General features: G+C 50.3%; 1 protein-coding gene across 3 annotated transcripts in view; it reads left to right on the top strand.

Annotated features, from left to right (window-relative positions):
- slc39a14 (solute carrier family 39 member 14) overlaps window positions 1-12,729 on the top strand; it is an 86,596-nt gene that overhangs the window by 33,562 nt on the left and 40,305 nt on the right. For 2 of the 3 annotated variants that reach the window (XM_078239683.1, XM_078239685.1), the window contains exons 2-5: window positions 1,126-1,247; window positions 2,316-2,437; window positions 5,402-5,648; window positions 10,362-10,548. In XM_078239683.1, the coding sequence (XP_078095809.1) occupies window positions 5,403-5,648; window positions 10,362-10,548 (433 nt within the window). In that variant the 5' untranslated portion in view covers window positions 1,126-1,247; window positions 2,316-2,437; window position 5,402. The remainder of the gene's footprint in view (window positions 1-1,125; window positions 1,248-2,315; window positions 2,438-5,401; window positions 5,649-10,361; window positions 10,549-12,729) is intronic. The other variant, XM_078239684.1, reaches the window with a different exon arrangement.

The following is a 12,729-nucleotide window of genomic DNA, read 5'->3' on the forward strand; positions in this document are numbered from 1 at the left end:
GGACAGGTACAGCACGGGGTTATATACAGAGTAAAGCTCCCTCTGCACTGTCCCCATCAAACACTCCCAGGACAGGTACAGCACGGGGTTAGATACAGAGTAAAGCTCCCTCTACACTGTCCCCATCAAACACTCCCAGGACAGGTACAGCACGGGGTTATATACAGAGTAAAGCTCCCTCTACACTGTCCCCATCAAACACTCCCAGGACAGGTACAGCACGGGGTTAGGTACAGAGTAAAGCTCCCTCTACACTGTCCCCATCAAACACTCCCAGGACAGGTACAGCACGGGGTTAGGTACAGAGTAAAGCTCCCTCTACACTGTCCCCATCAAACACTCCCAGGACAGGTACAGCACGGGGTTAGGTACAGAGTAAAGCTCCCTCTACACTGTCCCCATCAAACACTCCCAGAACAGGTACAGCACGGGGTTAGATACAGAGTAAAGCTCCCTCTACACTGTCCCCATCAAACACTCCCAGGACAGGTACAGCACGGGGTTAGATACAGAGTAAAGCTCCCTCTACACTGTCCCCATCAAACACTCCCAGGACAGGTACAGCACGGGGTTAGGTACAGAGTAAAGCTCCCTCTACACTGTCCCCATCAAACACTCCCAGGACAGGTACAGCACGGGGTTAGATACAGAGTAAAGCTCCCTCTACACTGTCCCCATCAAACACTCCCAGGACAGGTACAGCACGGGGTTAGATACAGAGTAAAGCTCCGTCTACACTGTCCCCATCAAACACTCCCAGGACAGGTACAGCACGGGGTTAGATACAGAGTAAAGCTCCCTCTACACTGTCCCCCATCAAACACTCCCAGGACAGGTACAGCACGGGGTTAGATACAGAGTAAAGCTCCCTCTACACTGTCCCCCATCAAACACTCCCAGGACAGGTACAGCACGGGGTTAGATACAGAGTAAAGCTCCCTCTACACTGTCCCCATCAAACACTCCCAGGACAGGTACAGCACGGGGTTAGATACAGAGTAAAGCTCCCTCTACATGTGGACATCATTCCTCGATACGGGTCTGGGCCAGTAGGCATTGCAAAGTACTTTTTCCAAAACAGGCTCACTGCTGGTTCTGTAAATGATGTTATTTTCCCACGTTTAGGAGCACAGAGTGTGAAATATTCCAACAGCCGCAAAGAAGCTCAGCACCTGACTCCGTGACAGCTCATCCAAAAGGACTCGATTCGCTGTCCATCACTTTGGGACGTCTGGACCTGGTCAAAGGTGAAGTATCAGTTCTGATGTCCCAATCCTTTCAGTGAAGCTTCTGGTCAGAACATTGGTCACAGGAATTGGGACGTCTTGTTGAAGTTGTACAAGACATTGGTAAGGCCACACTTGGAATACTGTGTGCAATTCTGGTCACCCTATTATAGAAAGGATATTATTAAACTAGAAAGAGTGCAGAAAAGATTGACGAGGATGCCACCGAGCTTGATGGTTTGAGTTATAAGGAGAGGCTGGATAGACTGGGACTTTTTTCTCAGGAGTGTAGAAGACTGAAGGGTGATCTTATAGAGGTCTATAAAATAATGAGGGGCACAGATCAGCTAGATAGTCAATATATTTTCCCAAAGATAGGGGAGTCTAAAACTAGAGGGCATAGGTTTAAGGTGAGACGGCAGAGATACAAAAGGGTCCAGAGGGGCAATTTTTTCACACAGAGGATGGTGAGTGTCTGGAACAAGCTGCCAGAGGTAGTAGGAGAGGCGGGTACAATTTTGTCTTTTACAAAGCATTTAGACAGTTACATGGGTACGATGGGTATAGAGGGATATGGGCCAAATGTGGGCAATTGGGACTAGCTTAGGGGTTTAAAAAAAAAAGGCAGCATGGACAAGTTGGGCCAAAGGACCTGTTTCCATGCTGTAAACCTCTCTGACTCTACACTGTCCCCATCAAACACTCCCAGGACAGGGACAGCACGGGGTTAGATACTGAGTAAAGCTCCGTCTACATGTACAGGAGTTGATACTGATGCACATGATCGGTGATGGAAGGGAAATGTTCCCACCTGTCTGCTGCAGGAAAGCAAACTAAACTAAAGTGGAAACAAATAGCCAAGCAAACTGTTCCCTTTATCAGCACAGTTCCCCTTGGCAGCACAGGAGTTCAGGGACGTCTGCTGCCTTCAGTGAAGCCTGGTGCTGGTGAACTGGAACCCAGCTGTGAATTGCTGGCCAGATCACATCATTCCTCGATACGGGTCTGGGCCAGTAGGCATTGCAAAGTACTTTTTCCAAAACAGGCTCACTGCTGGTTCTGTAAATGATGTTATTTTCCCACGTTTAGGAGCACAGAGTGTGAAATATTCCAACAGCCGCAAAGAAGCTCAGCACCTGACTCCGTGACAGCTCATCCAAAAGGACTCGATTCACTGTCCATCACTTTGGGACATACGGACCTGGTCAAAGGTGAAGTATCAGTTCTGATGTCCCAATCCTTTCAGTGAAGCTTCAGCCACAGACTGAACCATTGGGGTGTAACCTCTAGTTAGGACATCCCTGGAGAGGTCAACCTGTGATCTCCTTCACCCGCCAGCCTTTGCTTTCCCCTCCTCAGGGCAATGTGACAGAGACGGTCACAATTAGACCCACACCTGCAACTAGTTATCAGTTTAAAAAGCTCAGGGATGGGAATGTCGGAGTAATGGGGGGGGACACACAGAGCAATCTCATTCAATGGGGTGGCACAGTGGTTAGCGCTGCTGCCTCACAGCGTCAGGGACCTAGGTTCGATTCCCAGCTTGGGTCACTGTCTGTGCGGAGTTTGCACATTCTCCCCGTGTCTGTGTGGGTTTCATCCGGGTGCTCCAGTTTCCTCCCACGGTCCGAAAGGTGTGTGGGTTCGGTGCATTGGCCATGCTAAATTGACCCTCAGTGTCAGGGGATTAGCTAGGGTAAATGCATGAGGTTACGGGGATGGGGCCTGGCTGAGATTGTGGTTGATGCAGATTTGATGGGCCGAAAGGCTTCCTTCTGCACTGTAGGGATTCTATGATTCTAGCTCACCTCTCTAAGACTGATGGACCTGTAACAGGCAGAATGGATGCTGAACCCAGTCAATGTACTGATCCCTCAGCACTGACCCTCTGACAGTGCGGCACTCCCTCAGCACTGACCCTCTGACAGTGCAGCACTCCCTCAGTACTGACCCTCTGACAGTGCAGCACTCCCTCAGTACTGACCCTCTGACAGTGCAGCACTCCCTCAGTACTGACCCTCTGACAGTGCGGCACTCCCTCAGTACTGACCCTCTGACAATGCAGCACTCCCTCAGTACTGACCCTCTGACAGTGCGGCACTCCCTCAGCACTGACCCTCTGACAGTGTGGCACTCCCTCAGTACTGACCCTCTGACAGTGCGGCACTCCCTCAGTACTGATCCTCTGACAGTGCAGCACTCCCTCAGCACTGACCCTCTGACAGTGCAGCACTCCCTCAGTACTGACCCACTGACAGTGCGGCACTCCCTCAGTACTGACCCTCTGACAGTGCGGCACTCCCTCAGCACCGACCCTCTGACAGTGCGGCACTCCCTCAGTACTGACCCTCTGACAGTGCAGCACTCCCTCAGCACCGACCCTCTGACAGTGCAGCACTCCCTCAGTACTGACCCTCTGACAGTGCAGCACTCCCTCAGTACTGACCCTCTGACAGTGCAGCACTCCCTCAGTACTGACCCTCTGACAGTGCAGCACTCCCTCAGCACCGACCCTCTGACAGTGCAGCACTCCCTCAGTACTGACCCTCTGACAGTGCAGCACTCCCTCAGTACTGACCCTCTGACAGTGCAGCACTCCCTCAGTACTGACCCTCTGACAGTGCAGCACTCCCTCAGTACTGACCCTCTGACAGTGCAGCACTCCCTCAGTACTGACCCTCTGACAGTGCAGCACTCCCTCAGTACTGACCCTCAGAATTGCACTGGGATTTATGCTTATATCTCAATTTTCCCCCTGATGTTTCTCATTTACAAGTCAGAGTCGGGGAGTTCTCAGCCAAGGCTTGGAGCAGAGGTGGAAATACAAAAACGCTCCCCGAGGACAGCGGCAATATTGGAGCTGCCGCCTCTCGGATGGCATAGTAAATCTGTCCTCTGAGGTGAATGTACTAGATCCCACGGCATGAAGAACAGGCAAGTTTTCACCAGTGTCCTCGCGAAGATTCATCCCTCAGCTAACGTCACCAAAGCAGCTGATCTGGGCCATTGTCACATTGCTGCATATGGGATCTTGCAAACTGCATTCTGTCACATAGTGACCAGAATTCCTCAGTATTGAATTGGTGATGAAGCACTCTGGGGGGCATTCCATGGTTTGAAGTTCTGTGTGGTATTTCTGTTCCCTTCCTCAAACTTCCTTTCATCTACAATGTGGCTCACACTTTTTGTCACCATTCTCATTCTTATTTCTTATGTCGAATGTCACGGTGTCCTCACACCTTATAGCCACTAACGATCTCTTTGCAAGTTTAGCCGTTGTTCTCTGTGTCAGGAAGAGTTACTCTGTTGACTGATGTTGGGCAGAGATCTCACTCTAAGATGATTGGCCCAGACCAATCCGAGTGTGTTCAACCCAGATAAATGCGTCGTGCTCCATTTTGGTAGGTCAAATGGGATGAAGGAGTACAATATAAAGGGAAAGACTCTTAGTACTGTAGAGGATCAGAAGGACCTTGGGGTCTGGGTCCATAGGAATCTAAAATCGGCCCCTCAGGTGTAGGAGGTGGTTAAGAAGGCGTATGGTGTGCTGGCCTTTATCAATCAAGGGATTGAGTTTAGGAGTCCGGGGATAATGATGCAGCTATATAAGACCCTCGTCAGACCCCACTTGGAGTACTGTGCTCAGTTCTGGTCGCCTCATTACAGGAAGGATGTGGAAAAGATTGAAAGGGTGCAGAGGAGATTTACAAGGATGTTGCCTGGATTGAGTGGCATGCCATATGAGGATAGGCTGAGGGAGCTTGGTCTTTTCTCCTTGGAGAGACATAGGATGAGAGGAGACCTAATAGAGGTGTATAAGATGTTGAGAGGCATAGATCGGGTGGACTCTCAGAGGCTTTTTCCCAGGGTGGAAATGGCTGCTACGAGAGGACACAGGTTTAAGGTGCTGGGGGGTAGGTACAGGGGAAATGTTAGGGGGAAGTTTTTCACAGAGGGTGGTGGGTGAGTGGAATCGGCTGCCGTCAGTGGTGGTGGAGGCGAACTCAATAGGGTCTTTTAAGAGACTCCTGGATGAGTACATGGGACTTAATAGGATGGAGGGTTATAGTTAGGCCGAGAAGGTAGGGATATGTTTGGCATATCCCTACCTTCTAGGCCTGTTTTGTGCTGTAGTTTTTCTATGTTTCTATATCTGACTTTCTTTCTTTTCTCAGGATGTGGCTTTGGCCTGACCATCACAACCTGTGGCTGGTCTTTGTGCTTTGGCTCCCACTGCCAGTGGCCAGAGCAGAGGCCAATGTGACGGCACTGCCCATGGCTTTTCTCCATGATCTTCTGGACCGTTACGGGGACAATGAGGTCATGGTGCTCCATCAGCTGAAGGCACTCCTTAACCGGCTGGATGTGGGCGTGGGGAACGCCAAGATACCAACAGACCTGGGCACTGCTAACCTTTCCAAGGTCAGGACTCAACTGCTTCATGTCCACTCCCTCATCCTCAGCTCATCTCCTGCCCTCTCTCCAAACCTGCGCCAAATCCCATTCACCCATAACCTCTGACCTTGCCGATCTACACTGGCTCCATGTTAACCAATGCCCCATTTTCAATCTTTCTGTGGGGTCATCCCTTCCCTATCTCTGACCCTATCCTAACCTCCTCCGGCCCCACAGATGTCTGAGGTCTCTGCCCCCCTGATTTGAGTATCCCAAATTCTAATCATTCCACCATTGGCAATCAGCTGGAACTCGCTGCCGGGGGAGGGAGTGGAAGCAGATACGATAGAGAGTTTTAAGGGGCGTCTGGACAAATACATGAATAGGATGGGAATAGAGGGATATGGTCCCTGGAAGTGTAGGGGTTTTTAGTTCAGTCGGGCAGCATGGTCGGTGCAGGCTTGGAGGGCCAAAGGGCCTGTTCCTGTGCTGTAATTTTCTTTGTTCTGAGCTCTGCAATTCCTCCCCTAGGCCACTCTTTCGATATTTCTTTTGTTGAAATACTCTTGAAAACATCCTGCTTTCACTAAGCTTTTGGCATCAACCCTGATTCCTGATGTCAGATCTTATCTGTTAAATGCCTTGAGTAACCTTTAGTGACAAGTTGTTACATAAATATAAGTTGCTGTAGCCAAAATCTTATTGGTAATGACATCAGACTCTTGTGTGGACTATTTCCAATTTATATATGCTTTGATTTTTAAATTTTCCATCTGCTTTCTAAACATTGTGCTCAAAGGAACCTTCACAATGTATGTTATACATCTCTTTGAGCAGGAATTGTCGCCAGCAATTAGACCCAAGATTAAGGATTCAAATATTTGCCTGGTTCCTAATTACACTTTTAATTCAGCTCACTGCTCACATTTAAAACACACAAACCAGCAGCAGGAGGAGGCCATTCGGCCCTTCGAGCCTGTTCCGCCATTCATTTTGATCATGGCTGATCATCAAATTCAATATCCTGATTCCCCCCTTCCTCCCATATTCCTTGATCCCTTTTGCCCCAAGAGCTGTATCTAATTTCTTCTTCAAATCCCACAACGTTTTGGCCTCAGCTACTTTCTGTGGGAGTGAATTCCACACATTCACCACCCTCTGTGTGAAGAAATTTCTCCCCAGCTCAGTCCTGAATATTATACTCAGTATTGCAAGATCACAATTGAAGGGAAAAAAATATTAAAACATTGAAGCTTGCAACACAACAAAGAAAATCAACGTAAATTATTTATTACAGACGCACACACCCACTGGAAGTTTCCCAACACACATCCTACACAGCATTTATCTTTCATACAAACTTTACAATTTAAAATGGAAATGAAAATAACATGTTGAAAGAAAACCAAGGAAATGGAGTAATTCGGGAGTCTTCATTCTTCTTTACTCTTCAAAACTGTCATTCAAACTGAGATAAATTCCCAAGAAATTATATTTTAAAAGTTTAACACTCTTTTACAATTAGATAACCTTGGGAGTTAGACCAAAGTGTAAAGCGTCACATTTTATTGCCCCACAATCAGAAGAACATAAGAACTAGGAGCGGGAGTCGGCCATCTGGCCCCTCGAGCCTGCTCTGCCATTCAATGAGATCATGGCTGATCTTTTCGTGGACTCAGCTCCACTTACCCGCCCGCTCACCATAACCCTTAATTCCTTTACTGTTCAAAAATTTATCTTTGCCTTAAAAACATTCAATGAGGTAGCCTCAACTGCTTCACTGGGCAGGGAATTCCACAGATTCACAACCCTTTGTGTGAAGAAGTTCCTCCTCAACTCAGTCCTAAATCTGCTTCCCCCTATTTTGAGGCCATGCCCCCTAGTTCTAGTTTCACCCACCAGTGGAAACAACTTCCCTGCTTCTATCTTATCTATTCCCTTCATAATCTTATATGTTTCTATAAGATCTCCCCTCATTCTTCGGAATTCCAATGTGTACTCCAATTCCAATCACCAATCTCTCAACAGAATAAAGCAATTGCTTTAACAACAAGTCTATCGTTTTAACACAACTTTTCCTCTGCTCACTTCATGTACAATACAGCCACGTACACTAAACAGGCAGCAATCAGAACCAGAGTACGGAGGGGTAACGAAGGCTCAGGCAAGAAAATTCACACACACACTGCAGCTCACAGACAGCAACTCAACATTCCCTCGTCAACTCAGCATTCAACTCTGCTCGAACCAGATTGTGTTCTAAATGTGCGCTCAGAATGCAGTAACTCAAACTCTTTTCCAGACAGTCAGCTTTTTCCAAAGATGCGTTGTCTGTGTTGTCACCACTGAGTTGAGTTTATCACCAAGTTTACCGCACAGAGTGAGACGTTTTTGCATCTTGCCAGTTAGTTGATAATATTTCTGAGTGAGCTGAAGGGATATAGTTTCTCCTCTCCCCACTCTGTAACAGCGCTCATTCCACTCCCCCCACCCCCCCCCCCCCCCCTTGTTTAATTTTGGTGTAAGTCAGGGTTTGAGTTGAGCTCCTTGCCCCGTACAGTCTGTTTGATCGGGTTCAGGGACTGATGGTTCCACTTGTCACATGGGGGATTATCACAGGGGTCACTCCCATCCCTGTACCTCTGCCCCCCCCCCCTTCCCCCAGTCTGTCTCGCTGTCGCACAAGCCCCTCTCTTCAATTTGTCACTGTCACCGTCCACACCTCGATCCTCACATCGCAGCCCTTTGAGCTGAGAGTTACAGCGTAAACTTGTCCATTTCCCTCTGACACTTTGTCAGTCAGTTAATTTCTGTCTGTGTCCTGTGTGTAAGACTTCCACAACAGCCTGTAACTAATCACATCTCTGCTCCATCTCCACAATCCTCCAGTTAGAGTCCTGGAGGTCTACAGCATGGAAACAACTTGTCCATGCCACCTCTTTTTTAAACTCCTAAACTCGTCCCAAATGCCCGCATTTGGCCCATATCCCTCTATACCCATCTTCCTCATGTAACTGTCTAAATGCTTTTTAAAAGGTAAAATTGTACCCGCCTCTACTACTACCTCTGGCAGCTTGTTCCAGACACTCACCACCCTCTGTGTGAAAAATTAGCCCCTCTGGACACTTTTGTATCTCTCCCCTCTCACCTTAAACCTATGCCCTCTAATTTTAGACTCCCCTACCTTTGGGAAAAGATATTGACTATCTAGCTGATCTATGCCCCTCATTATTTTATAGACCTCTATAAGATCACCCCTCAGCCTCCTACGCTCCAGAGAAAAAAGTCCCAGTCTATCCAGCCTCTCCTTATAACTCAATCCAGCAAGTCCCGGTAGCATCCCAGTAAATCTCTTCTGCACTCTTTCTAGTTTAATAATCTCCTTTCTATAATAGGGTGACCAGAATTGCACACAGTATTCCAAGTGTAGCCTTACCAATGTCTTGTACAACTTCAACAAGACATCCCAACTCCTGTATTCAATGTTCTGACCAATGAAACCAAGCATGCCGAATGCCTTCTTCAACACTCTGTCCACCTGTGACTCCACTTTCAAGGAGCTATGAACCTGTACCCCTAGATCTCTTTGTTCTGTAACTCTCCCCAACGCCCTCCCATTAACTGAATAAGTCCTGCCCTGGTTCAATCTACCAAAATGCATCACCTCGCATTTGTCTAAATTAAACTCCATCTGCCGTTCGTCAGCCCACTGGCCCAATTGATCAAGATCCTGTTGCAATCTGAGGAAACCTTCTTCACTGTCCACTATGCCACCAATCTTGGTGTCATCTGCAAACTTACTAACCATGTCTCCTATATCCATCATGAGTGGGAACAGTTTCTCCCTCGCTACTCTGTCCAGACCCCTCATGGTTTTCAATAACTCTGCCTAATTCCTTTCAACCTTCTCCAAGGAAAACAGTCCAAACTTCTTCGATCTATCTTCATTAACTGAAGTTCCTCATCCCTTGAACCACTCTCATGTCTTCACATCCTTCCGAAAGTGTGGCCCCCAGAACAGGATGCAATACTCCAGCTGAGTTTAAACATAACCTCCCTGCTCCTGTAACCTACGTCCCTGTTAATGAAATCTAAGATTCTCTATGCTGCATTAACTGCCTTCTCAACACGGCCTGTCACATTCAATGACACGCACATAGACACTCGCTACCTCATCCCCTGCACTCACAAGTCTTCAACCTCTGTCATTTACCTTTGTAATCCTCAACAACTCTGTCCTCCTGGTCTATTGTTAATGGGAAGGGAGTCGGAGCCCGAGGGTGTGACGTCTGGGCTGAGGGATGTTGCTGGGAGACGGGGGGGTCAGGCGGAGGGTGTGACCTCTGGGCTGGGGGACGTTGCTGGGAGATGGGGGTCAGGGAGAGGGTGTGACCTCTGGGCTGAGGGATGTTGCTGGGAGATGGGGGGTCAGGCGGAGGGTGTGACCTCTGGGCTGGCGGTTGTTGCTGGGAGACGGGGGTCAGGCAGAGTGCGGAGGGTGTGACCTCTGGGCTACGGAAGTTGCTGGGAGACGGGGGTCAGGCGGAGGGTGTGACCTCTGGGCTGGCGGCTGTTGCTGGGAGACGGGAGTCAGGCAGAGTGCGGAGGGTGTGACCTCTGGGCTACGGAAGTTGCTGGGAGACGGGGGTCAGGCGGAGGGTGTGACCTCTGGGCTGGGGGTCAGGGGGGTCAATCAGTGTCCTGAGGAATGGCTGACCCGTGCTGTCCTTTCTCTTTCAGTGCTTCTCTTCCTCACAGCTCTTTGCGGTTCACAATCTGAACAACAGCAGTCGGATAGACAGCGCCGCTTTCAGACACATCTGTCCCACCATCCTGCAACAGCTGGAGAGTGGAGCTTGTGCAGCCGAGAACCAAGAGAATGAGGAGGATGAGGAGACCCTGTTGTTAAAACCCACCCCCTCGGAGGGTAAGTCCCGCTCCCTGAGCTCCCTCACCAATGCCAAGCGTGAATTAATGTCTCAACAAACTGGGAGCAACTTTACAATGTCTGAGAATCTGACCAACTCCCTGCGGCCGTCCCCTCCCCCCCTCCCCCTCCCCTCCCCTCCCCCCCTCCCCCTCCCCTCCCCTCCCCTCCCCTCCCCTCCCCTCTCCTCCCCTCCCCTCCCCTCCCCTCCCCTCCCCTCCCCTCCCCTCCCCTCCCCTCCCCTCCCCTCCTCCCCTCCCCTCCCCTCCCCTCCCCTCCCCTCCCCTCCCCTCTCCCTCCAGCTCCCTCATCCATCACTGCCACTCTCTCCCCTCTCCCCTCTCCCCTCTCCCCTCTCCCCTCTCCCCACTCCCCACTCCCCACTCCCCTCTCGCCACTCCCCTCTCGCCACTCCCCTCTCCCCTCTCCCCTCTCCCCTCTCCCCTCTCCCCTCTCCCCTCTCCCCTCTCCCCTCTCCCCTCTCCCCACTCCCCACTCCCCACTCCCCTCACCCTCTCCCCTCGCCTCTAATACATGCTACCATCCTCTCCCCTATCTCCACCATCTCCAGTAATATCCAATGGGTTCTCAGGATGGATGAGAAACTGACGATGTTTGAAGCGAGCAGTTGGTTGGTTAGTTCCACTCTGATGTGTGGATAGGGAAGGGGCAGCAAGCTCCGAGTCTCTGGGTTCGAATGGACCAGTAAACACGAGCGGACAATAAGCCCTAAACATCCTCATCTCAGTACTGTCTCCCCAACCAGACGTGTTAATTCCTCTGGCATTTTCACCCAGCACTCCACCACCCCCACTTCCTCCCCTCCCTCTCTCTCTCTCCCTCTCTCTCTGCCCCATAAGACCATAAGACATAGGAGCGGAAGTAAGGCCATTCGGCCCATCGAGTCCACTCCACCATTCAATCATGGTTGATTTCAACTCCATTTACCCGCTCTCTCCCCATAGCCCTTAATTCCTCGAGAAATCAAGAATTTATCAATTTCTGTCTTGAAGACGCTCAACGTCTCGGCCTCCACAGCCCTCTGTGGCAATGAATTCCACAGACCCACCACTCTCTGGCTGAAGAAATTTCTCCTCATTTCTGTTCTAAAGTGACTCCCTTTTATTCTAAGGCTGTGCCCCCGCGTCCTAGTCTCCCCTGTTAATGGAAACAACTTCCCTATGTCCATCCTATCTAAGCCGTTCATTATCTTGTAAGTTTCTATCAGATCTCCCCTCAACCTCCTAAACTCCAATGAATATAATCCCACGATCCTCAGACGTTCATCGTATGTCAGGCCTACCATTCCTGGGATCATCCGTGTGAATCTCCGCTGGACCCGCTCCAGTGCCAGTATGTCCTTCCTGAGGTGTGGGGCCCAAAATTGCTCAAAGTACTCCAAATGGGGCCTAACCAGTGCTTTATAAAGCCTCAGAAGTACATCCCTGCTTTTGTATTCCAAGCCTCTTGAGATAAATGACAACATTACATTTGCTTTCTTAATTACGGACTCAACCTGCAAGTTTACCTTTAGAGAATCCTGGACTAGGACTCCCAAGTCCCTTTGCACTTTAGCACTCTCTCTCTCTGCCCTGCTCTCTCTCTCCCTCTGCCCCTCTCCCTCTCTCTCTCTCTGCCCCGCTCTCTCTCTGCCCCGCTCTCTCTCTCTTTGCCCCGCTCTCTCTCTCTCTGCCCCGCTCTCTCTCTCTCTGCCCCGCTCTCTCTCTCTCTCTCTGCCCCGCTCTCTCTCTCTCTCTGTCCCGCTCTCTCTCTCTCTCCGTCCCGCTCTCTCTCTCTCTGCCCCGCTCTCTCTCTTTCTCTGCCCCGCTCTCTCTCTCCCTCTGCCCCGCTCTCTCTCTCTCTCTCTGCCCCGCTCTCTCTCTCTCTCTCTGCCCCGCTCTCTCTCTCTCTCTGCCCCGCTCTCTCTCTCTCTCTGCCCCGCTCTCTCTCTCTCTCTGCCCCGCTCTCTCTCTCTCTCTGCCCCGCTCTCTCTCTCTCTCTGCCCCGCTCTCTCTCTCTGCCCCGCTCTCTCTCTCTCTCTGCCCCGCTCTCTCTCTCTCTCTGGCCCGTCTCACTCTCTCTCTGCCCCGCTCTCTCTCTCCCTCTGCCCCGCTCTCTCTCTCTCTGCCCCGCTCTCTCTCTCTCTCTGCCCCCGCTCTCTCTCTCTCTGCCCCTCTCTCT

This window comes from Mustelus asterias, chromosome 22 (genome assembly GCF_964213995.1).
Source record: "Mustelus asterias chromosome 22, sMusAst1.hap1.1, whole genome shotgun sequence".
NCBI classification, from domain to species: Eukaryota; Metazoa; Chordata; class Chondrichthyes; order Carcharhiniformes; family Triakidae; genus Mustelus; species Mustelus asterias.